At 41.0% G+C, this 23,597-nt stretch overlaps 1 protein-coding gene across 3 annotated transcripts in view; it reads right to left on the bottom strand.

Annotated features, from left to right (window-relative positions):
- Positions 1-23,597, bottom strand: part of WWC3 (WWC family member 3) — a 617,369-nt gene that overhangs the window by 74,079 nt on the left and 519,693 nt on the right. For all 3 annotated transcript variants that reach the window (XM_063955530.1, XM_063955532.1, XM_063955536.1), the window contains 5 exons: positions 18,148-18,686; positions 10,954-11,065; positions 3,931-3,990; positions 2,434-2,520; positions 234-426 (listed from right to left, as the gene is read on the bottom strand). In XM_063955530.1, the coding sequence (XP_063811600.1) occupies positions 234-426; positions 2,434-2,520; positions 3,931-3,990; positions 10,954-11,065; positions 18,148-18,686 (991 nt within the window). The remainder of the gene's footprint in view (positions 1-233; positions 427-2,433; positions 2,521-3,930; positions 3,991-10,953; positions 11,066-18,147; positions 18,687-23,597) is intronic.

Raw genomic sequence — 23,597 nt, 5'->3', positions numbered from 1 at the left:
GGAGTCGCCCCTGTTTTCTGGGTGTGCTGAAGCCAGTGGCTGCATCTTGGACATCTCGCACCATATGGAGCAACAGATAGGTGTATGAGGACACATCTGTATACTTGTAAAATATACTTATATACTTCTTCTTTTTTTACAATGAATCAAATTTAAAATCAGGTTTAGTTTCCTATGAATGTCAGAGTGGCTGGAAACGTGTTGTGAGTAAGCAGGATACAATGACCACTCACCAGTAGTTCTTCCTGCTGCTCCGGGCACACAGAACATATGTACAGCTGCAGTGAGCTCAGCTTCAGGACAATGGACTGCATGGGAATTTTAAAAATTTCATTGAACATCAGTGGCATCTGGAACTCCAGAGCTTTTGAACAGTAAGTGCTCGGTGTGGTAGAATCAAGGGAAGGCAAATAGACTCTAATATGGCTGTAATATAAAAACACAGTCTATGTTAGAATATAGTATCTAGAACTCAGCATTGTGTGTAGTGGCTTCATTTGATTATAAGAAGATCTGCTAACAGCTTGTGTGTTATATGAAGTCACTGTAGAACAGTGTTACTCAACCCTTTAAGTGCAGGAGTCTAAAACCACAGGTCAAATTACCTGGGACCCCATGTATGTAGGAACCATTACTGCACAATGCAGACCTTTTATTCATATATTTCTTTTAAGCAATATCAAATATATTGGATTTGAAATAGCAATGATGATCCATATCATACCTCACACAATTTACCATAAAATTCATTACACTTCACAAGTTTTTCAGGAATAAACAAGTAAAATAATAATAAAAAAAAAAAATAGTAAAGACTATCTGGGGCACATGTACTAAGTTTTGGAGAGTTATAAAGTGGAGAGAGATAATACAGGGTGTTTCTGCAACCACAAACCGCCTATGAATGAAACGCTTAACACTTGAAAGGGCGGGGCATACAGTCTCAAATGACTGTCGCTAGATGCCTCTCCAAGGGCACCAACAGCTTCTAGTCTCAGCAATCACAAGATGGCGACCTCGCAACACAAGAGATGTTTTGCGTTCTGGAGGTCAGCAAGACTGAATCTGTAATTTTGGTGCAGTATGCATTTCAACAATGTTTTTGGTATTGATCCACCAATGCCAAAGAGCATTCATTGTTGGTTCCGACACTTTGAGCAAACAAGGTGAGACAGAGGGGAAGAGCACGCACTTCAGATGAAAATGTGAGAATTCAAGAGAGTTTTCTGCGTAGTCTGAGCAAGTCCACTCTTAGTGCCAACCTAGAACTTGTGATTCTTTATGCGATTATCTGGCATGTGGCGACGTTTGACCGTGAGGCCCGTTGCAACTGGTACAGGCTCTTCGTGCAGGTAACAAAGGAAAGAGTGTCAAGTTTAATGATGCAATGTTCCAGAACATGGAAGACAACAGCTTCTTACCGCGTTTGATTTTTAGTGATGAAGTAAAGTTTTATCCAAGCGGTAAAGTAAACTGTCATAGCGTACACATATGGGGATTAGAAAATCCACACAAAACTGTAGAGCATAAGTGTGATTCCCCGAAAGTGAACATGTTTTTTACCATTTCTCAAAGAATGGTTTAAGGCCCTATCTTCTTTCTCAAAATGCTGCAGAACTGGCTCTTTAAACAACTTAATGAAGATACCAATTACTTCATTTTTCAAGATGGAGCACCGCGACATTGGCACCTGCAGGTTCGATGTTTTCTATAGGATACACTGCCTCAACGTTGGTTAGGTCTCACGGGACCCCAAAACTTGGTGCTACACTCTTGGCCACCAAGATCCCCAGACATTACACCCTGCCGATTTTTCTTGTGGGGATACATCAAAAGACTGTTTTTTGTGCCACCATTAGCGACTAATCTGAATGACTTCAAACACAAAATCACGGCATCAGTGACTTCAGTGGAAGACACTCTGAGAGGCGTTTGGGATTAATTCAATTATCGTCTCAATGTTGTCTGTGCAGCAGGTGGAGGGCTACATAGAGCATTTATAAAATGGTTAGTAAAATTTGATAACTCATTAAACTATTTGTAATTTTATGTGCAATTGTTGCCATCGTGAAATGTATTGCTTTGAAATTGGGTCCATCTTTGAAACACCCTGTATACCAACCAATCAGCTCCTGTCACTTTTTAAACACAGCATGCAACATGGCAGTCAGGAGCTGATTGGTCCGTACGTTATATCTCTCCACTTTCTCACTCTTAAAGGCTTAGTACATCTCCCCCTCCGTGTGATAACATTATAAATCACACAAGAACCCCGTCCCTAACTATACCATTGGAGACAAAGTTACTCTGCTGTCAGTGGTGAATTGCAGATTACTAATATTAGACTAAACATCACGGATTTTACACATTTAAGCTACATTTTCCACCACAAATGTGCCATCGTACAATAATAAACAAGGTATTTATACTTACATCTTCCATCCTTGCTTGACGGGGAGGCCATTAAAATTTTTAAGCTGCAAAACATGTACGAAAAGACATTCGCTTCCACTATCATACCTAAAATATAAAATACATATGGAACATAAATGATCTCGCTTAGATTGCCTGTATTTTACAAGATACATATTGAAATAGTAATATTACAGACTAGCAGTTTATCAATTATTGAGATATTTGTGTTGGGGAGAGGGGGGGAGGGGGTGGGCTTTATCAGGGACAGTCATTTGTGACATGCCATATCTAATCCAGACCAACATACATACACTCATTTACTAATAGGATAATGAAAAATGTCAATATTTAAAGAAATCAGAGTGGTGGCCCACATGTAATCTGGCTTGTTACATAAATCAGGATAGACATGGTGACTGATGTGCCTAATGTGATCTGGAAATGTCATGTTGCCTGTGTCTACAGCAAAGGATTCTGGGCCTAATTCATTTTTGTACACAATTGCATTCGCAATTTTGATTTTATAGGATTCGGAACTGTTATGAAATCAATTGAAGCTGCTTCCCAGAAATGGAAGGGACACCCATCAGAGTCATCACAAACTCATTTGCAATTGCATACACATTTGCAGCCTATACGCAAACTAGAGGAACATCAAGGTTAAGGGTTGCCTTATGGCTACGCAGACTGGACACAGCAGTATCAACACTAGCGCCATGTTTCTCTGTGCACATGATCGCAGCTGAAGGTAGATACGAGCCCCAAAAACGCCCATGACACGCCTGTGTTTTTGCCACCACTCTCACGTTAACGCCCCCAAACAGTCATTTCCTGTCAATCAGTCTGCCATTAAATCCCCTCTGTGACTGCGATTACAAAGGCACCTTGACACATGTGCACTGCAATCGCGGCACATGCGCAGTCTGCCAATAATCGTTCCATTGCATCCACATCGGGCATTGCGTACAAACATGAATTAGGCCCTCTTTCCTATACATATATTAACTGTGCATGCCGCTGATGAAGGAAGATGCAGACCCAAAGATACCTGTCAGTTATAGAAATGCAACACAGTAAAGTAGAGGGGGTAGCTATCATTACAGTGCACGCTATGCATGCTCACATATATAAAATTGGTAATCATACAGACTAGTGCCGTGATTCAAGAAAGTTTGGGAACCACTGACTTAAGAGGGAGCAACTCGGTAACAGTTCCAATATCATGGCAGCACAGACCAAGAAGCAGATGGAATTGCTAATAATGGAGATGCATACCAACTAGGAAAGAAGGAGCTGGGAACTAGATAGTAAACGATGGTTTCATGCAATTATGACAATGTTAAAAGTCCATATAAGAGCTTTGTAAGAAGGGTGGAAAGAAATACAGTATGTGAGTATTCTTCTAAAGCCCTTGTATGAAACTAGAGAAAAGCACAACAGTGGAAACACAAGTCACAGACAAATACTGTATATAACAGTAGAAACGCCTTTGACATTCCCCAGACTGACACTTACACTACTCCAACATGTACTTGAGGTTCTTCCCTTTTTTCAGAATCTTCAACATTCTCATTCCTGTATGGCGACAGCATAAATAAGGAGAGGCTGCTAAGCATTAATAGAAGACAATTTCCTATTTTTAATACTTTGATGTGGCAGATGCATATTTATAGTCAGCATACCAGCCACAAACAAGTTTTGTTTTAAGTCCTTTCTTAAGATAAACATTGTAAGTGGGTACTTGTAAGTGCGAGCCAATAAGCATTGTTATGTTTGCCATGAACATCTTAACAAATTTGTGGGTAGACAAAAAATTCTATTTTTTTCTTTGCTATAGTAGAAAATAGCATTAGGCTAGACACCCAATAGTACAGGCATTCCAAACATGACTATTGTGACCAGTAGGGAGCTCAGATCCTGATAGCTTGAATCATCCTACATCCTTTTCAACTAAGAGGGGAATTCAATTGTGCCTGATAGATTTTCACGTGAAAATATGGGTTTTACCCCAATGGTTTTATCGGGCCATCCGACTGCAGCCTGTTTTTCTCACGTGAAAACTGACGCAAAGACGGGTCACTTATCTGGGATTTTTACCTCCTGCCTCTGGGCAGGTGAAAAAAAATAGGATTTTAATACCTACCGGTAAATCCTTTTCTCTCAGTCCGTAGAGGATGCTGGGGACTCCGTAAGGACCATGGGGTATAGACGGGATCTGCAGGAGACATGGGCACACTATAAGACTTTGAATGGGTGTGAACTGTCTCCTCCCTCCATGCCCCTCCTCCAGACCTCAGTTAGAAAACTGTGCCCAGGAGAGACGGACATTTCGAGGAAAGAATTTACTGTTTAAACACGGTGAGTGTCATACCAGCTCACACCACGAACATACTGCAAAACGTGGCATTCAATAGAATACCAGCCAACGGCATGAAAAAATACACAGCCACATGATGAGAGAATATGTAACACAACCTGTGTGTCAACACAATCAATAAGAAAAGACCGCATGCTATGGCATGAACAACGTCAGCAACAGCCTGACAGAAAGAAACACCACAAGAGTGTAACCCTAACCAATAACTGCAGACACAGTACGCACTGGGACAGGCGCCCAGCATCCTCTACGGACTAAGAGAAAAGGATTTACCGGTAGGTATTAAAATCCTATTTTCTCATACATCCTAGAGGATGCTGGGGACTCCGTAAGGACCATGGGGTTTATACCAAAGCTCCAGACTGGGCGGGAGAGTGCGGACGACTCTGCAGCACCGATTGAGCAAACATGAGGTCCCCATCAGCCAGGGCATCAAACGTGTAGATCTTAGCAAAAGTGTTTGAACCCGACCAAGTATCCGCTCGGCAAAGTTGAACCGCCGAGACTCCTCGGGCATCCGCCCAAGAAGAGCCCATCTTCCTAGTAGAATGGGTCTCCACCACTTCGGTAACGGCAATCCAGCCGTAGAACGAGCACGCCGAATCCAGCGTGTAACAGACTGCATAGACGCAGGCGCCCCAATCATGCTGGGAGCATGGCGGACAAACAGAGCCTCGGTTTCCCCAATCTGAGCCAAATTGGCGACATAAATATTCAAAGCCGACAACATCGAGAGACTTTAAATCAGCCAATGCTTTAGTAACCACAGGCATCAAAATAGGCTGGTTTCTGCGAAACACAGAAACCACTCTTGGCAGAACTATTATCCGATTTCTCAATTCCGCTCTATCCACATGGAAGATCCAACAGGGGCTCTTGTGAGACAAAGCCGCTACTTCCAACACCCGCTTTGCGGATGCCAAAGTCAATAGCATGACCACTCTTCAAGAGAGAAATTTTAACACAACCTTTCCTAAAGGTTCCAATCAGTGTAACACAAGTAATGCAACACCACGTCAAGGTCCCACGGTGCCAATGGGGGCACAAATGGAGGTTGGATGTGCAGTACTCCTTTCACGAAAGTCTGAACTTCCGGAAAGGTGGCCAATTCCATTTTTTTTTTTTACAGAAAATTTATAAGGCCAAAACTGCACTGAAATGGAGCCTAACTTTAGGCCTGCATCCACCCCTGCTTGCAAAGCATGGATAAGAACGACCCAGCTGAAAGTCTTCCGTAGGAGCCTTCTTGGATTCACACCAAGACACATAGTTACGCCAACTACGGTGGTAAGGCTTTGCCGTTACTTCTTTTCTAACCCGAAGAAGTGAGGAAATGACTTCACTGGGAACACCCTTTCGGGCTAGGATATGGCATTCAACCGCCACACCGTCAAACGCAGCCGCGGTAAGTCTTGATACACGCCCAGATCTTGCTGTAACAGTTCCTCACATAGAGGAAGAGGCCAGGGATCTTCTATGAGTAAATCATGAAAAACTGGATACCAAGCCCTCCTTGGCTAGACCCGAGCAAAGAGGATCGCCTGAACCTTTGTTCTTCTTACGTTTATCACCTTCAGAAAGAGTGAAAGCGGAGGGGACACATAGACCGACTGAAAACACCCAAGGTGTCACGAGGGCGTCCACTGCTATAGCTTGAGTGTCCCTTGACCTGGAACAATATCCCTGAGGCCTCTCGTTGAGTCGAGACGCCAACATGTCCAATTGAGACACTCCTCAAAGACTTGTCACTTCTGTGAAAACTTCTCGATGACAACTGTATTTCTCCCGGATGGAGAGCGCGTCTGCAGAGGAAATCTATTTCTCCGTCGTTTACCTCTGAAACGAAGACTGCTAATATAGCGTTTACCAGTCTTTCCACCCAGCGGCAAACCTTTTGCATCTTCTGCCATTGCCGCTTTGCTCCTTGTTCCGCCCTAGCGGCTTACTTACGCGACTGCTGTCAAGTCGTCTGACAGAACTAACACGGGCAGATCACGAAGAATATGTTTGTCAAAAATAGCTCTCAATTCAAGAAAGCTTATTGCAGACAAGCTTCCCAGCTTGACCTTTTCCTCTGGAAATACGTCCCTTGCAAGGACTGCTCCCCAGCCTCGGAGATCTGCATGCATGGACACCAGGATCTAATCCTGGATCCCGAACCTTCGTCCCTCTAGAAGGTGATAACCGAGCAGACACCACAGGAGCGATGTCCTGGCCATTAGGATTATATTCCGGTGCATGTGCAGGTGAGACCCGGACCACATTTCCAACTGGTCCCTTGAAAACCACTCTGGCATTTGACCTGCTCACCAAAAAGGCCTCTTAGGCCGCACCCATCTGCTTCATAAACGGAACATATTGATGGATTGTCACAGCAAATCTGATCCGACTCTGGATCCTCAGACCTCTTTCCATAGGAAAAACACAGAACCTCAACTGGTCAGTATCTACTCTGATACCCACCTCCGACATCTGCGTCGTTGGGAACAACAGCCATTCCTTGTGTTGAAGAACAGTCAGAGAGAAACAACGAATTCTTGACCTCGCCTTAATCAGGAGAGCGTCTCAGTACAGAATAACAATGGCTCTTACTATTGAAAGAAAACCATCATACTGCCATCACTCCGGTGAAATGGCAAAGACAATCCTGGATATCCACCCAGGTAATCTGAATGCGGAGAACAACACATTTAAACCTCTTAGTCTTTTTTTTTACAGGGACAGCAGGACAATGCCCTGAACCTGACGCACCTCTGTATTGCGTCGCGTACTACCTCCCCTTCCAGAGGGGAAACGGCAAGATCTATTCGAAAAAACAGTGAGGGGAAACATCAGAATGTCCCCCTTTGGATTCTATAATTAACTCACAGGTCCTAGTCTATTCCCAGACTAACTGAAAATTAGTAGATGAGTCCCCACCGGAGTGGGGTCCAGCCAGATAGACTCAGGGACATATGGTGGATGTGGTAGAAACAGAAAACGACATCCGCTTCTGCGAACCTAACAAGGCTGCAGAACTCTTACCATTTCACTTTCCACTGTCTGCACAGAAAAGGAAAAAAAAGAACGGTATCGAACCGGTTAAAACGACTGCATCCCACAAAAGAATGCGTCACCAACCGTTGTGAAGGAGTCTAACTCACGAAGTTAGACTTACCAGTGGTATCCGCCGAGATTGACTGAACTGAGGCATCCCCAAACAGCTGTATACCGTCCCTCCAGTATCTCTCAGAGACATCCTCAGCATTTCCCCGGCCACACCTCCTGCCGTCACGCGGCAGCCTGCTGCAATGTTATAGAGTAGAATCAACATAAGCAACCTTACCCACTCTCTGTAGGGTAATCCTATCGGATGCCTATCCGAATATAACACTCCCCCATGTGCATGCAATGCAAATAAGTCCAAAGTATAGAAATAAAATATCACTTAGCTTCCTGTGTATGATCCTTTGTGACCGGGCTTCGTGTCGACCAGGAGTTGACTGCCACAGTATCCTCTCCGCGTCGGGAAGAGAATAAACATTCGGACTCCTTGAGAGGATCGAAGACCAACTCGTCATTGCCGATCTAGAGCTTAATCAACAAAGCGACCAGCACATGAGAAGAAATACCCTATTACTTCAGCATTCATGAATATACATAATGTAATACACAATATAACACACATATCATATATATATATATATATATATATCATATACATAAGTGGATTGTCCAGACCTGTCAGGTCCCTAGTGACAGTAATGTGTTCTGAATGTGTATGACCATGTACTGACATGCCCCAGTTGTGGCTCTACCAGGAAAGTTATGGTCGACAGAAAACTTAGTAGTCGTCGACAGCAGGGAATAGTAAGCAGGCAAAAAATATCATTCTTGGAACCCCGAGGGGTCTGAGGGAAGCATACATAAATAAATTCAATAACACTCCCCCCACATATACCTATAAATATATATACAGGTATAAGGCAGTTACAGCGTGTTCATTTTCACCCAGTAATTACAGTTGATGCCGACAGGGCACCCACATACGACTGTGTCTCCCATACAGTGTTTACTTTTACAAGCATACAACTACCGACCTGCTGACACTGCATCTTCCGAATCAAGTACCAACAGGCGTCGGCGATGCCGACAGTGATCCCCACAGCTGCTTGTGACAGAGCCCTCACACATGTCGACATATGTCGACTAAAAACTATAGTGGGTAATCTGACAGGAAAAACACAGAGATACATGCACCACAACAATTATTATACGCCCATTATTGAAAATAGTGCTATATTTCTCTCCATATAGCACTAAAACACTTTGCCCCCCCTCATTTGTACGGTATACATAGCCTTGGCGGGGACATGGAGGAAAATGGCGCTGAATCTGTTGTGAGGGTTAAGCTCCGCCCCTTCCCGGCGTGCTTAAGCCCCGCTAAAATATATATATATGTTGAGCTGGGGGGGTCCATATACAGAACTACACCCTGTATATATATATATATATATATATATAAAACGGTGCCCAGGGCGCCCCCCCCCCCCCCCCCTGCGCCCTCGTAAGCCGTTGGTGTGTGGGAGCAATGGCGCACGGCGCTGCGTTACACTGGCGAGGTATCGTACGCGGTGCCCAGGTACCTAGTATGTCCCTCTTGACGGCAATTTTAGCCCTCAGTAACTTGCTGCCCAGAGCGCTCCCCCCCAGCGCCCTGCACCCTGTGAGTACCGTTGGTGTGTGGGAGCATGGAGCGCAGCACCACCACTGCGGTTACCTCCGTTACTGAAGTCTTCTGCCGTCACTGAAGTCTTCTTCTCTTCCAATACTCACCCGGCTTCTTTCTTCTGGCTTCTGTGAGGGGGGTGATGGCGCGGCACTGGGAACAAGCAGCTAGGCGCACCAAGTGATCGAACCCTCTGGAGCTAATGGTGTCCAGTAGCCTAAGAAGCAGAGCCCTTAACTAAGAAGAAGTAGGTCTGACTTCTCTCCCCTCGGTCACTCGATGCAGGGAGCCTGTAGCCAGCAGGCCTCCCTGAAAATAAAAAACCTAACATAAAGTCTTTTAGAGAAACTCAGTAGAGCTCCCCTAGTGTGTGTCCAGTCACTCCTGGGCACGAAGTCTCACTGAGGTCTGGAGGAGGGGCATAGAGGGAGGAGCCAGTTCACACCCATTCAAAGTCTTATAGTGTGCCCATGTCTCCTGCGGATCCCGTCTATACCCCATGGTCCTTACGGAGTCCCCAGCATCCTCTAGGACGTATGAGAAACTCCTGATAGTGCCGACAATTGGGACAATTGAATAAGCCCCATGGTATCAATTATCTATGATAAGTTACTGCGGATAATTAAATTCCCCCCAAATTACCTAACATTGCTTAAGCTTAAAGGTAACACATAGCTCTGTCGTCCCAACACATTATACCTAGTTCTCTAATTATGCTGTGAGCAATATTTTACATTTGCTAATGTAAATAGATGATAGTATTCTAGAAAGAAGTATACCCTCATGTTGGTCTTAAACAACTTTGGGCCTGATTCTGAGTCGCACACAGAAGCAGCCACTTTATCATCTTTTGCCGCAGTCGTGTCTGTGACTTTATGCTATTGCCACTACCCTTCCCTGGTGTACATCCGTGCGTATAAATGTGCAAGGACTGAGATGCCCATTTGCAGCGTCTATAAACCTTGCTTTATCGTCTACTGCGTACAATCGCAACCACCAGTCGTACCATTAGGAGGTGCATAATCTGTGGTAACTTCATTCCTGGCATAGCATACACACTTATAATGATGGCACCCAGCAGCCACGTCTGATTGGCTGAGTGCTAGCTCTCCTCCCGATATTAATTTCCACTGTAGAGACACAGTGGGCCTGAGGGCCAGGAGCAAATTCAGCCAATGTGTGCACGTTTATGAGGCAAGGGATGCAAATGTCATATTTTGTTTTCACATGCAAGGAACATACTGCCTGCCTGGCTTTGTATGAAGCAGACAGATACTGGGCAGCTTTATTATAAATAGAATTGAGCTAGGACACCCATTTCTAAATCTGTACGTACAGTCTATATTATCCCCAGTAACATGGAGTTACTCCTAAAGGTAAATGAGACCCATAATGTTCCAAGAATTTCAAACTACAATGTAAAAGTTTGAATAGTGTGGTCAGGATAGCAAACCTTTTACTTAGCGCTTCAAACACACCACTGTCACTTGCAAGAGAGTCGTCTGATAATCCGGCAGAGACTCCTTTGGTTCTCTCTAGACTTATTGCTTCACGGATTGTGATTCCTGCCAATGATACAAAGCATCAAACCAATGTGTACACTAGACAATATCTTCATGCCTTACCCATTTTACATGAAAGGAAGTTAGATGATTCCACAGTATTGCCATTAATCTTACCACAGTTTCAGATATCTTGCAACTCTCTAAAAGCTATAGGGGTAGATGTACTAAGCCTTGGAGAGAGATAAAGAAGAGAGAGATAAAGAGAGAGATAAGTATCAGCCAATCACCAAAAAGCTGCCATGTTACAGGCTGTGTTTAAAACATAACAGTAGCTGACTGGTTGGTACTTTATTTGTCTCCAGTTAATCTCTCTCCAAGCTTTGAAACATATTCCCAACAGTATTTTTATTTTTTTCACCAGTCCAATTTATGCTTTTATTTACGTATTAATAAGCATATGCTCATAGTACATCAAGATTTTTATATTGAACTCAACATGACAATTTAATTTTATTTGGAGCTTATCTTGGGTAGATCACAACTTAAGCACCTTGTATTTGCTAATATAAACCACACTTTCCTAGTCGTCCACTAGGGGGCATAGGATAGTGTGGATGGACTGGATGGGGTTTAGGCAGACTATTTTGGTGAATTGAAACCGCAGCTGGTAGAATTCGCAGCTATCCCTGTGACAGTACTAGCCAATAGGAAACAGGCCGATTCTTATTGGCTGAGGTAATCACATGTAACAGCCTCCATTCCACCCGTGCCGGAGAGCTGGATTAAGGGGGCGCATTGGGGCAGGGCCGGCTCAAGGGCACAGTGCAGCCAACACCGGGACCCTAGACTGATCAAGACAGATGGGCATGGCCTCAACTGCAGCCGCCTGCCGTCCCACCTGCACAGTACTCTGGACTGTGCACTGAAGCTGCTACTGTACTGCTGGTGCCGCCGATGGCTGAGGGACTGGGAGATCCTGTCTCTCAGACAGGTCTTGCCAGTATTCTGTGGTGGGCTGGGGCAATATATGTTCCTTTTTTGTGGGAAACAATGTTTTGGTTTGTTATTGTTTACTGTGGAGGACAATGTGTTTGAATTTTTTCCAAAGGAGGGAACAATGAGTATGTTTTTTTCCTTTGGATGCCAATGCATTATTTTGGTGGGACAGTCTTTATGCCCCTTGCCGCAAGGTCTGGCACACCATGCCCATTTTATTATTACGTTTCTTACATAGTGCAGCGTATTCCGTTGCACTATACAACTGGAAACAACCATGATTGAACAAAACTGGTACATAACAGCCAAGACAGAGGTAGGAATCCCCTGCTCACATGTTTACTATCTATAGGGAAGTAAGCATTGATACACAAGGATAGATGCTATCTATTGCATAATGGTCCACCAGATTGCAAAGGTTCTTGGTGGGCTGTATGATATAGTCACACAGCTATGTTGGCCCGGGGTCAGGAGGATGTAAAGTGAATAAAGATAAAATATGTGAGGTTATATGTGGACTGGATAGAGGGGATGTAATTGAGTAGAATAGCTTATGATGGTTATGTGGGCGTTTCCGGAATTTGATAAGCTTGCCCGAAGAGGCGAGTTTGCAGGGAACACTTGACGACTAGAGGAGAGTCTTACTGCATTTGGGAGGGCATTCCACAGAGTGGGTGCAGCCCGAATAAAGTCCTGCAATTGTGAATGAGAGCGAGTAATGAGTGTGGATGAGAGACGCAGATATTGTGCATAGTGGAGAGGTCGGGTTGGGAGATATTTTGAGATAAGCCTGGTGTTCACCTACAACGTATGTAAATGTGCGTACTCAGTAGATTGTTAAAGCTTTTCAGCTTTTAGAGTAACTCACTGAATCCAAAAGTCTGGCCACACCTGACCTAAGGCATTATTAGCAAGCAAAATAGACAAGAAATATGCCCGAGTACAGGCATTTTTCTTTTAAACATATGGCCCCCTTAAAATAACGTTTTTTATTAATAATAATAATAATAATAATAATGTCTTAATAATGTAAAATTTTATCATGTATCATATGCTAGTAATGATTTTGGTATTATTTGTACTTTGATATAAAGAAAAATATATGCTGAAATACGTCAGATACTGCTCATAGCTGAGAAGGGCAATATGTTAATTTGGGTAATTTTAGTTGTATTAATTTCTGAATAGTTTTGAACTGTTGCCATAAATAAAACACTATTATTATTTAACCCATGCATTCCCAACCTCGGCCCTCAAGGCACACTAACAGTGCAGGCTTTAGTGATATTCAGGCTACAGCACAGATGGTTAAATCAAATTTACAGGTACTAATAACTCACCTGTGCTCAAGCATGGATATCACTACAACTTGGACAGTTAGTAAGTATAGGACCAAAGTAAGTATAAAAGTAGGCTACAGATTTGCAAGCATAAAAAGTAACCTATTACTTGAGGACCAAAAGTAAGTATAAAAGTAGGCTACAGATTTGCAAGCATAAAAGCTAACCTATTCTCTGCATTGGAACAATGTATAAATGATAAGAAATATTGGTGATTGTGATCACCAGGTGGCAGTATACATCCTAGATATGATTATAATGGTGCTTAAAAATAAGCAACTTTACAGCTGCTAAAGAAACCATTAATATCAGAAAACAGAATAACGTCCAGGGACTAAATATATTTTTTGTAATTTTTTGGGCAGGTTTGCAAAATAACAGAATTACCTCAGGGAAAAAATCAAACATTTTAAAAACCACATTACATGTCTTTGTCTCGATTTTTAGCATGGTAGTAATACAATGCACCAAGATACACAAAACTGTGATTTCATAAACTGCAGGAAAACCCACCAAAAAAAAGTGCCAGAAACAAAGGATGCAGTCTGAACTGCTGCCAGTCACCATGTGTTGACAGAAAAAAAAAAACTCCCTGCCCTTTAATAGTGGGATCTGCCAGTGAGCAAAGTGTTTGTGCCCTGGCACCTAGGAATGTCCAGCCCAATACCAAGTTGCAGAAAGTACCAGAGAAATAAAATAAAAATGTGTGTCCTTGTATAGTTTTTAACATAGAATAGTCCCCTATATCATATTTAGGGGTTTATTTGTGGGGTATGAGACTCTAGGTCAACACCAATTAAGTTGACACCCATTGGTCGACAGTGGGTACGTCGACACTAGAAATAGGTCGACATTGGCATTAGGTCGACATGAAAAAAGGTCGACATGAGTTTTTTTATGTTTTTTGGTGTTGTTTTCTCAGTCAAGTGACTGGTAACCCCAATTAGTGCACCGCGTCCCCTTGCATGGCTTGCGGGCAAGGTGCCTCGCTCTGCTACCTCTGTGCTCAGCACAGGTTACTGTTCCCAATCGTAGTCCACATGGATCGTAAAGTATGAAAAAGTCAACAACAAAAAAATGTGAACAACTCATGTCGACATTTTTTCATGTCTACCTTGTTCGAGTCGACCTATTTCTTAGTGTCGAACTATCCACTGTCGACCAACTGGTGTCGACCTAGAGTCCGGATACCTTATTTACGGGTTGGTGTTGGAATACCGGCGGCCGGGATTCTGGAGGTCAGAATACCTACCCCAGTATCTCGGCCGCCAGAATGCTGGCAGCAGGGTGAGCGATAGAAAGCCCTTGCGGGCTTGCGGCGCTTGCCACGCTGCGTGCTCGGTGGCTTGCCACAGGTTCAATTCCTACTCTATGTGTGTCATGGACACACACGCGTGGGAATAACCCTGGAGCAGCTGCCGGCATACTTGGCGATCGGTATCTCGGCGTCAGTATTCTGACTGGCGGGATACCGACCGCAGGGATATTGACTATATCCCTTATTTACTATAGGTGAGTTTTCATTGATTTCAAAACAAAATTGATGTTGTGTTTCCAGGGCTTAAACACACATTTACTAAGATTTAAAAATTAATATCAATAGTCATCTGGTAGTAAATGTGTGTTTTAGCCATGGAAACACAACATCGATTTAGATGGATTTTCAACTGATACAAATTGATGGGAAATCAACTTTTAGTAAATCTACCCCTTAATATATTTTTTTATATTAAATATTGTTCTGCATATTGTTTAAAATATAATAGTTCCCCCATATATTGTTTATCCCCCAGATATATAATTTTATTACATTATTCTTGATTCTCCAGCAGCAATATTTGTAATATTATTGTGTCCCTTATTATAACATAGTGTATTCATTTTTAATAATTACTTACATACATTCACACAATCTTCTACTTTTCTTGGTCTGCCATACTCCATGGGTATGAAATAAAAGCAACACAGACTGCTTCACACACAAAATGAGTTGATGTTCTGTAAACCCACCTACTTAATAGACGGCCAGCCAGTCAGAAGCAGTCTCTCATCAGTCAAAGATGAGAAACTGCTCCTAAGTGGCTAACCCTATATTAGCTAGGCGCATATTAACTTATTTTCTGTTGGGAGCTCCTTGGGAATAGACCACGTTACTACTAACAACTACATACAGAAAATACGAATAATCTTAGAGGGCACTATTATTTAAAAATATAGAGAAGGGAGCACTATTAATAAAGAAACAGGGGCACTATTATTTATACGAAACATATAGATTGTAAGCTTGCCCTATAGATTGTAAGCTTGCGAGCAGGGCCTTCCTACCTCTATGTCTGTCTGTTTTTACCCAGTTTTGTTCTATTACTGTTGTTCTAATTGTAAAGTACAACGGAATATGCTGCGCGATATAAGAAACTGTTAATAAATAATATGGGGGCACTGTTAATTGTGAATACAGATACAGGGGCACTAGTTTATTTTTATACTTTGTTTTTCTGGTACCCATTGGCCAGTGCTACCAGGTGCAGCCCATGCAGGGGTGGAGGCAGAAGTGCCTGCAGCTACATCTAGCGGGAGTCACCCATCTCCAACTATGCAAATGCTGATACAAACTCCTTCCCTTGTGTACATCTGTGCGTCCTAATGTGCAAGGCCTGGGACGCCCTCTTTCAGTGTCCATACACGCTGTAATACCAATTAGTTCCAGCATCGGTCACACCATCGAAACTTGTACTAGTCCTATGGCATATGTAGTTTCTCCATCTGAATATGGGCCACCTGTATGAGAGGTCGAGCGTCTGAGTGTGCAACTACTTCACTGACGCGTCCGTAACACTGCCATAACACACCCATAAGACAGACCATCTCCTTGTGTGGCTGACGCTTCCCTCTCACTGCCTATTTCAATAAACCTGGGACAAGTTAAACGGGTATGTGGGTATTTATGCAAAGTTGGCCATTACGAATTAGAGCTACAGTATGAAGCAGCATTATAGAGTGGACAATGGAGGGGGATCGGGCAGGTAAAAAAAAGAGAGGGGTCCATAGGCTCTAGCTATGCCACCGGGTGGAATGTACAAATGTAGTTGGAACTGAGACCTTGCTATGCTTATGTCTCTACACAGCATAGTGCAGAGAAAACACAGGGAGGACACAGGCAAGGAAGGTGCCGGGATTGACTGGACAGCAGTACTACCATTTTCGTTGTAGGTACAGGTTGAGTATCCCATATCCAAATATTCCGAAATACGGACGTTTTTGAGTGAGATTGAGATAGGGAAACCTTTGTTTTCTGATGGCTCAATGTACACAAACTTTGTTTAATACACAAAGTTATTAAAAATATTGTATTAAATGACCTTCAGGCTGTGTATATAAGGTATATATGAAACATAAATGAATTGTGTGAATGTACACACACTTTGTTTAATGCACAAAGTTATAAAAAATATTGGCTAAAATGACCTTCAGGCTGTGTGTATAAGGTGTATAAGTAACATAAATGCATTCTGTGCTTAGATTTAGGTCCCATCACCATGATATCTCATTATGGTATGCAATTATTCCAAAATACGGAAAAATCCCATATCCAAAATACCTCTGGTCCCAAGCATTTTGGATAAGGGAGACTCAACCTGTATTCTACACTGCCCAGAATCTATAAACAAATGCAAAAACTGGCACCCCTTCAAAAATAAATAAATAAATAAAAAAATAATAATAATAATAATAATAAAAAAAAAAAAAAAATATATATATATATATATATATATATATAATACACTAACAGCCAGGAATAGGCTATACAGATAACTCAGCCAAGTTATCAAAGTCCACAAAAAAACGGGTGTAAAATATTGCATCAGAACAGTTTTTAGAATAGATATAATTATGGTGAGTCTCCATTTTCTATTTTTCAAAGCTACACTATACACCTCAGGTACTATGGGGAAATTCAATTATGCGCGGACAATTTTCAGGTGAACAAAAAAAAATGCCGTAACCGTGATTTTTTTGCCCAGTGTTTTTTTCGGGCAATTCAAATGAAAATGTACCCATTTTCGGGTGAAAACACATAGGATACGGGATAAGTTCCAGGACCTATGTGTTTTCAGGATTGCTGCTACAAAAACAGGGATTTCTTTTTAAGCTGGTCTCAGGGGCTAATTAGATACCCCCGGGGAATCAATAAGCCGCAGTAAGTGACCACGGCTAATTGAATTCCCTTTTAAGCCAAATAATAATCCTGTATTAATGCTATTTTATAGCATTGTGTCTATTAACTTCAATAAATTTAAGTCAATGCAATTAATCCATTTCCAGTGCCCCAAGACTATGCATGGCATAAAGTGTCACACACGTCTCTTCTAGTGTGACAGCTGGAAGGTAAGGTGCTGGGGCAGTGCAGCAAAGTCTTTTCAGGCACTGCCCCAGAAGTGCTTACAGAAGTGTTAGGTTCCAATGCCCCTGGAGCTATAGCGGTATCCAATGCAGAGATAACTTGTGATATAAAGAACATGTTAAAAACGAAAGAATAAAAAGAGGAAAACATGTCGCTGTAATTATTAAGCAATAGTTGCAGTAGGCCATGTCCAGACATATGAAGGCTAAACCACATGAAAACCACAGAAGTGGAAGTACATAGCAAGGGTGCATATGGCCCTTAGTAATGGATATGCTAAAAAGTACAAACTATTGCAAATGATAGGAATGATTTAATACAGAACATTGGAAGTGACAAGCATCACTCTAACTGCAGTACATGAAATTACATAAATATATTTGCGTGACACCAAAACAACATACCGGCACTTAAACCTGGAAACTGTGCTCCACTGTCTCTGAGACCTTGTATATGGTAGGATGTCCCCTGGGCCTCTTCATCCACCAGGGAGGGAGCCTGTCCCTTTAGGATTTCCAGAGTCCCCATTATTTGCTCCAAACCTTCTGACATTTGGGCCAATGGAGAATCACGAGAAGCAGAGAGAAAGGGAGTGTCCAAAGGGGAGCTTGGAGGTGACAATGAGGACAATGACGACCGTGATGACAAGGAGGCTAAAGACTGTGGGGTATCCATTGACATCTTATGTTTGCTGAGGTTGGGGAGTCCAGATGCTTCAGGGTATTGATTATCTCTGCAAATGGCATCTAGAGGAATCATATCAAAGCGCAAATGCTGAGAAAACTCTGCGTGAGATTCAGGCATCTCATAGTGTGGAAGGCCATAAATGTCTGTAAAGCTTATGGAGCTGAGAGAGCCTCGACTTGATGCCAGGGATCCACGACTTGAGGCCAGCGACCCGCGGCTGCTGCCAGAAGACACGGTAAGAGTGCTGGCGGACAAACTGCAACACACAGCAAAAAAGCATCTTAAATTAGACTATTCATATAAAGGGCCATGGAAGGATTACAAATCAATTATAATATCTACAAAAAAAGACAACATCCAAAATAAAATAATTTATTGAACTTATACTAGACAAAAAATATCAACTCACATTTTGAACAGTGAGAAGAAAACCAAAAATAATAATAAAAAAATAATAATAATAATAATAATAATAATAATATAAAATAAAATATAAAGATGATAGTGAAAGTGAAAGAGAGAACTGCAATACAGAAAAATGAAAAATAAAACGATAAAAACAATTGATGTTTACAGCTCCTTTTCAATGCTTTTTGGAGCTTTCAGACACTTGGTAAATTAACTGGATAAGTAAAGTTCTTGAGGGCAGAGACTGTCCCTAGCTTACCCTGTCTACAGATGCGGTCCGATTGCCGCTCTCGGCGCTGAAAAGTTCAGACCGGAAGTTCGGGCATCCGCTTCCGGTGACGTCAGATGCTGGCGGTGGCGGGATTGTCTCCTTCTTCTGTGTCTGCTCCTTAGAAAACCAACACGTTTCGAATCCTATGTGGATTCTTTATCAAGGATATGTGTTCATTGTCCCCTTTGTTCCTTTTATAGGATAAAACTTTATTTAAAAAAAAAAAGTAAATGGCCGGAACCGGAAATGGGGTTGACGGCGGCATTCTCATGGTAAAACAAATCTGCATGATACGGGGGTTTCCATAATAAAAACATTCTGTTGCACTTACATGAAATCAGAGTAAGAGGATAGAAAAGAAAAGAAGAGCAGCACAAAGAAATGAAGAGTGTAAGAATAAAAATAAAGAAATAAAAATAAATAAATGTGAAAAATAAAATAAAACAGGGAAAAAAATAAAATAAAAGGAAATAATAATAATGAAGAATAGCTAAATAAAAAATAAATAATAAAATTAATTATTATAAATAAAAATAAATATAAAAAATAAAATAAAAAATAAATAAAAACAAAAAATTGAGGTTTGTCAGTTTGTGTGTACTTATTGAAGAAAAACACTCAGTTCTATGTCGATATTCAGACCATATGGTTCTAAAGTTTTAAGCTTATACTGTAGATCCATTCAGTTTCTTTTTTCTTTAGTGATTTCACTATATTTTCTCCTCTCCAGTGGTCTTTAAACATTCTGGATTCCGATGAATTTTAGACCTAGGGGCTCTTTGTTGTGTTTTGTCAGGAACTGGGTAGATACAGTATGTGTTTTCAGGCCTCTTTTATATTGTAGACATGCTCTGCAATTCTCGTTTTCAGTTTTTGCTTGGTCTGTCCTACGTACTGTTTTCCACATGGACATTCCAATAAGTAAATTGCTCCTTCTGTTTGGCACATTACTTGATCTTTTATTTCGAATTACTCCTTTGTTAAATTTGATGTGAAGGATACGATGGGTTTTGTGGAAGTTTGTTAGTTTTTGCACGCAGCGCAATCTGTACAATGTTGAAATCCTTTCCTTTTATTTGCAATTCTTGATGTTTGTGGAATGGGTAGAAAACTATGTGTCAGTTGCTGTTTTAGGTTATTAGCTTTCTTGTAGATTACTCTTGATTTTTTGGGAATAGTTTCCCTTAGACCTTCATCTAGAAAAAGAATATGCCAATGTGTGGTCAAAAATTTTTCAATGTCCATGTGATTACTGTTGAACTGCTTTATAAAGGTTACTGGCAATTCTTTTTTATTCTTCTGTTTGAATGTGAGTAGTTCTGTTCGTTCCAGTTTTTTTACTTTTTCTAATTGTTGGGTCAACTGACAGTCTTTGTATCCTTTTTGTAGAAACTTATTCTTCATGTCTTGTGCCTGTTGTTCGAATATTTTCACATCAGTACAGTTCTTCTCAGTCAACGGAACTGTCCGCTGGGATATTCTCTATCCATTGTCTGTGGTGGTTGCTGTTGTGTGAGAGCATGTTGTTTCCATTTACTTTCTGGAAGTGTGTTCTTGTGAGAATTTTGTTAGTCTCGATATAAATTTCCAGATCGAGGAAGACTACTGTGTTTTCACTGTGTGTGGTGGTGAATTCGAGATTCATGTTGTTATTGTTCATATGTTCTTTAAATTCTGCTAGGTTATCTTGGGTTCCTTTTCAGATAAAAAACACGTCGTCGATGTAACGATGCCAACATACAATAATTGTCAAGTATGGGTCATGGTCCCAGATGTTTAGATCTTCCCAGCGGGAAACAAAAACATTTGCATAACTTGGAGCAAATGATGTTCCCATCGCTGTCCTGCACTGTTGTATGTAAAAATCACCCTCATACCAAAAATAGTTGTTGTAAAGAATGTATTCCATACTATCCATGATGAAATTGATTTGTGTATTTGTTATGGTTGTTTGGGTGCACAGAAAATGGCGAGTTGCGGCACATCCTACTTGATGGTTGATTGCAGTATTCAATGATTTGATGTCACTTGTACATAATATGAAGCCTTCTTGCCAGCTAATGGTGTTTAAGGCTTGCAATATACTTGTGGTGTCTTTCAGAAAACTTTTTTGTTTCCCTACAAGGTCTTGAAGGTAGCAATCTATGCATTTTGATAAATCTCAGGAAATAGACCCAATGCTCGACACGACTGGTCTCCCGGGTGGTTTCTCCTGATCTTTATGGATTTTAGGGAGGTGGTAAAAAGTTGGGATTCTTGGATCTTTTATACAGATTTAGTCATAATTCTTTTTTGTTGATGACTCCCAACTTTAAACCCTCTTCCATTTGTTCTATTAGTTTTTTTTGTAAATTCATGTGTTGGGTCCAAGGTTAATTTCTTGTAAGTGATTGGATCTGAAAGTAGTCGTTCTGCTTCTTGTTTGTAGTTGTCAAGGTCTTGAATCACTAATCCCCCCCTTTGTCTGCGGATTTTATTACGATGGTTTGATCTTCTTTTAGACTTTTAAGGGCACTTCTTTCCTCTTTCGTGAAATTGAATCTCTTCTTCGGTTTTGTGGATAGGTTTTCTATTTCTTTGTCTACCAGGTTTTGAAACGTTGTAATATGAGGACCCTTGATGTGGTTTGAGAAGAAGGTCGATGATGGTTTTAGATCTGTGTGTAGAAATTCGGTTGCAAGCACTGGGGTACATTCTTTCTTCTGATCTTGATTCTTTTTAAAGATTTTTTTATACAGAGTTTTTCTCACGAACTTCTGTGTGTCAATGAAAAGGTTAAATTTGTTAGTGTCTGATTAAGGGGCGAATTTCAAACCTTTTCTTAGGATGCTCTCTTCGTCTTTTGATAATGTTCTTTTATTGAGATTAAATAGTCTCTGATGTTGATGTATTGTCTGTTATTACTTTCTTTGTGGTCTTCTTTCTCTTCCCTCCTCTTGTGCCTCTTTCCTGAAGGTGTGATGTTCCTTCTCTTTTTCTGTGCCGAAAGTACATAGTCTAGGGGGTTTTCTGTACCCCAGACTGTCTCTAAAAAATCTTGGTCATCTAAAACAGCAACTGACAAATAGTTTTCTACCCATTCCACAAACATCAAGAATTTCAAATAAGAGGAAAGGATTTCAACATTGTACAGATTGCGCTGGGTGCAAAAACCAACAAACTTCCACAAAACCCATCGTATCCTTCACATCAAATATAATTCAAAATAAAAGATCAAGTAACCTGCCAATTTACTTATTGGAATGTCCATGTGGAAAACAGTACGTAGGACAAACCAAGCGAAAACTGAAAACGAGAATTGCAGAGCAAGTCTACAATATAAAAAGAGGCCTGAAAACGCATACTGTATCTACCCAGTTCCTGACAAAACACAACAAAGACCCCCCTAGGTCTAAAATTCATTGGAATCCAGAATGTTAAAGCTCACTGGAGGAGAAAATATAGTGAAATCACTAAAGAAAAAAGAAACTGAATGGATCTATAAGCTCAAAACTGTAGAACCATATGGTCTGAATATAATCATAGAACTGACTGTTTTTCTTCAATAAGTACACACAAACTGACAAACCTCCATTTTTTATTTTTTATATATTTATTTTTATTTATTAGAATTAATTTATCTATTCTTCATTATTATTATTTCCTTTTATTTTATTTTTTTTCCCTGTTTTATTTTATTTTTCACATTTCTTTATTTTTATTTCTTTATTTTTATTCTTACACTCTTCATTTGTGCTGCTTTTCTTTTCTTTTCTATCCTCTTACTCTGATTTCATGTAAGTGCAACAGAATGTTTTTATTATGGAAACCCCCTTATCATGGAGATTTCTTTTACCATAAGATTGCCGCCATCAACCCCATTTCCGGTTATTTCCGTTTTTATTTAAATAAAGTGTTGTCCTATAAAAGGAACAAAGGGGACAATGAACACATATCCTTGATAAAGAATCCACATAAGATTCGAAACGCGTTGGGTTTCTAAGGAGCAGACACAGAAGGAGATAGTCCCGCCGCGGCCAGCGTCTGACGTCACTGGAAGCGAATGCCCTAACTTCCGGTCTGAACTTTTCAGCACCGAGAGCGGCAATCGGACCGCATCTGTAGATAGGGTAAGCTAGGGCCAATCTCTGCCCTCAAGAACTTTACTTATCCAGTTCATTTACCGAGTGTCTGAAAGCTCCAAAAAGCACTGAAATGGAGCTGTAAACATCAATTGTTTTTATCGTTTTATTTTTCATTTTTCTGTATTGCACTTCTCTCTTTCACTTTCACTATCATCTTTATATATATATATTTTTTTTTATTCTTATTTTTTTTTGTTTTCTTCTCATTTAATTATACATTAACATTACACTTGCTACATATAGCGCTTGGTTATATTCACCATTCAATCGATCCTCGGATCCACAAAAACCTGAGCAGCTCACCACAAGCGCAGCAAGCTATTTAACTTCTCTTTTCACATTTTGAACACACAGAACGAGAGTA

Source organism: Pseudophryne corroboree, chromosome 2 (assembly GCF_028390025.1).
Source record: "Pseudophryne corroboree isolate aPseCor3 chromosome 2, aPseCor3.hap2, whole genome shotgun sequence".
NCBI classification, from domain to species: domain Eukaryota; kingdom Metazoa; phylum Chordata; class Amphibia; order Anura; family Myobatrachidae; genus Pseudophryne; species Pseudophryne corroboree.
Note: the sequence above shows the minus strand (reverse complement) of the source record. Positions and strands in the feature narration are given on the sequence as shown.